The 1496-nt window shown below is 61.8% G+C and overlaps 1 protein-coding gene across 1 annotated transcript in view; it reads right to left on the bottom strand.

Moving 5' to 3' along the window:
• Smo (smoothened, frizzled class receptor) overlaps positions 1-803 on the bottom strand; it is a 22526-nt gene extending 21723 nt beyond the window's left edge. Inside the window, exons 1-2 of the mRNA XM_055608148.1 lie at positions 693-803; positions 4-508 (exon numbers count right to left, since the gene is read on the bottom strand). Of these exons, the coding sequence (XP_055464123.1) occupies positions 4-508; positions 693-803 (616 nt within the window). The remainder of the gene's footprint in view (positions 1-3; positions 509-692) is intronic.
• Positions 804-1496: the final 693 nt, after the last annotated feature.

The following is a 1496-nucleotide window of genomic DNA, read 5'->3' as shown; positions in this document are numbered from 1 at the left end:
GGCCTCCGGGGTCCCGGCCCGCGGCGCCATCCCCGCTCCCGCCGCTCGCAGCAGCCCCCGAGCCCCTCGCCCGAGCCCAGGCGCCGGCCGGGGTGCGGGACGCGGCCGGCTCCGCCCCCTCCGCGCGCCCAGCTCTCCCCGCCGACGGCTCCTTTGTTGCTCGCGCTGCCCCGCTCTCTGGAATGCTCGGCCCGGAGCAGCCAAGCCCGGCCCCCTCCGCCGAGGCCGGGGGAGGGCCTGCGCGAGGGGGAGCGGGGCGAGTGGGGCCGGGAGGAGGAGCCGAGCTCCGGCGGCCTACGCGCCCGCAGGGTCGGGATCCGGGTGTTCGGAAGGAAGCTTCCCCCGCCGTCGACAGGCGCCGTGCGGACGGGGGTGCGTGCAGGTCGTGCGAGAGCTGCCGCCAGGCGCCCGACCACACTTGAGTTCTCCTCCGTCGTTCGACGTGGTGATTTTCAGGGGAGACTTTCCTCCCGGCGTAGCGTGGCAGGCGCCAGTTTTCACTCCGTCCCTACCCAGGTCCCCGCCAACCTTTCCTGCTTCTTGTTAGGTCGCTCAGCTTAACCTAGAGCCCTGGTGGAGACGAACCCGGGTTTGGGGTTTCTGCTTCTTCAAAGAAAAAGAAAAAAAAAAAAATTAAATCTCTAGATATGTGGGGAAATGAGCTCTGAGCCACCCAGAGCAGCTGGCGTTACCTGTGGGAACAGATGCCAACAGCCTTTACCGCTCAAATGTGTCAAGTCTGGCCTGATTTCCACCGCTCTCTCCCGGGCACCTTCGGCTTCGGCCGCAGGAAGCCAGTCCATCTTGGATGGATCCTGGTTGTCGGCCGCTCCATGGAGTTCCGGTGGTTCCGCCCGGCGCCGCTTGCTTTCCTCACCACTGAGGCAGACTCTAAGCCACAGCTGCCTCCAGCTAGGGTAGGCGAGGAGACCTTGAGTAACTTTCCCTTGAGACGGGAGAAGAGCGCAGCAGCTCACAGCCCAGCCCGCAGAAGTAGGTGGGCTCTGTCAGCTCAGCTGTTTCGGGGCAAATCAGCTACTCATCTTCAGATGCGCCCTTCCTGGGCACCTCGTCCCCGGAGTTCTACGGGGGATTTAAGTCATGAGGGCTTGCTTTGTGTTTCAGTTTCATTCCTGTTACTCCCTTACGCAGCTTTAAGAGAGAAGGGACTCGTTCTGGGCTCACACCTCCAGGTCACAGTCCACCCCTGTGGAGAAATTTGGGCAGGAAATTAAAGCAGCTGGTTGCACCCACAATCAAAAGCACAGAGAAAAGAATCCGGGCGTGCCTTGCTGGTTACTGGTGCGCCTCACCTCTGTGCTTGCACGGTGAGGGACACCGTGGCAGGCAGGGCTGCCTTTATCAATTAGTGTGCTCAAGACGACCCCACAGACACACCCAGACACACTGACCGGCGGCAGAGACTCTCTTTCCAGAGGATTCCAGACTGTATCAAGTTGACAATTAAAACTATCAACAGAAGTGCCCTGAGATGG

This window comes from Psammomys obesus, unplaced genomic scaffold (genome assembly GCF_907164565.1).
Source record: "Psammomys obesus unplaced genomic scaffold, mPsaObe1.curated_primary_1811, whole genome shotgun sequence".
Taxonomy (NCBI): domain Eukaryota; kingdom Metazoa; phylum Chordata; class Mammalia; order Rodentia; family Muridae; genus Psammomys; species Psammomys obesus.
This window is presented reverse-complemented; position numbering and strand designations above follow the sequence as displayed.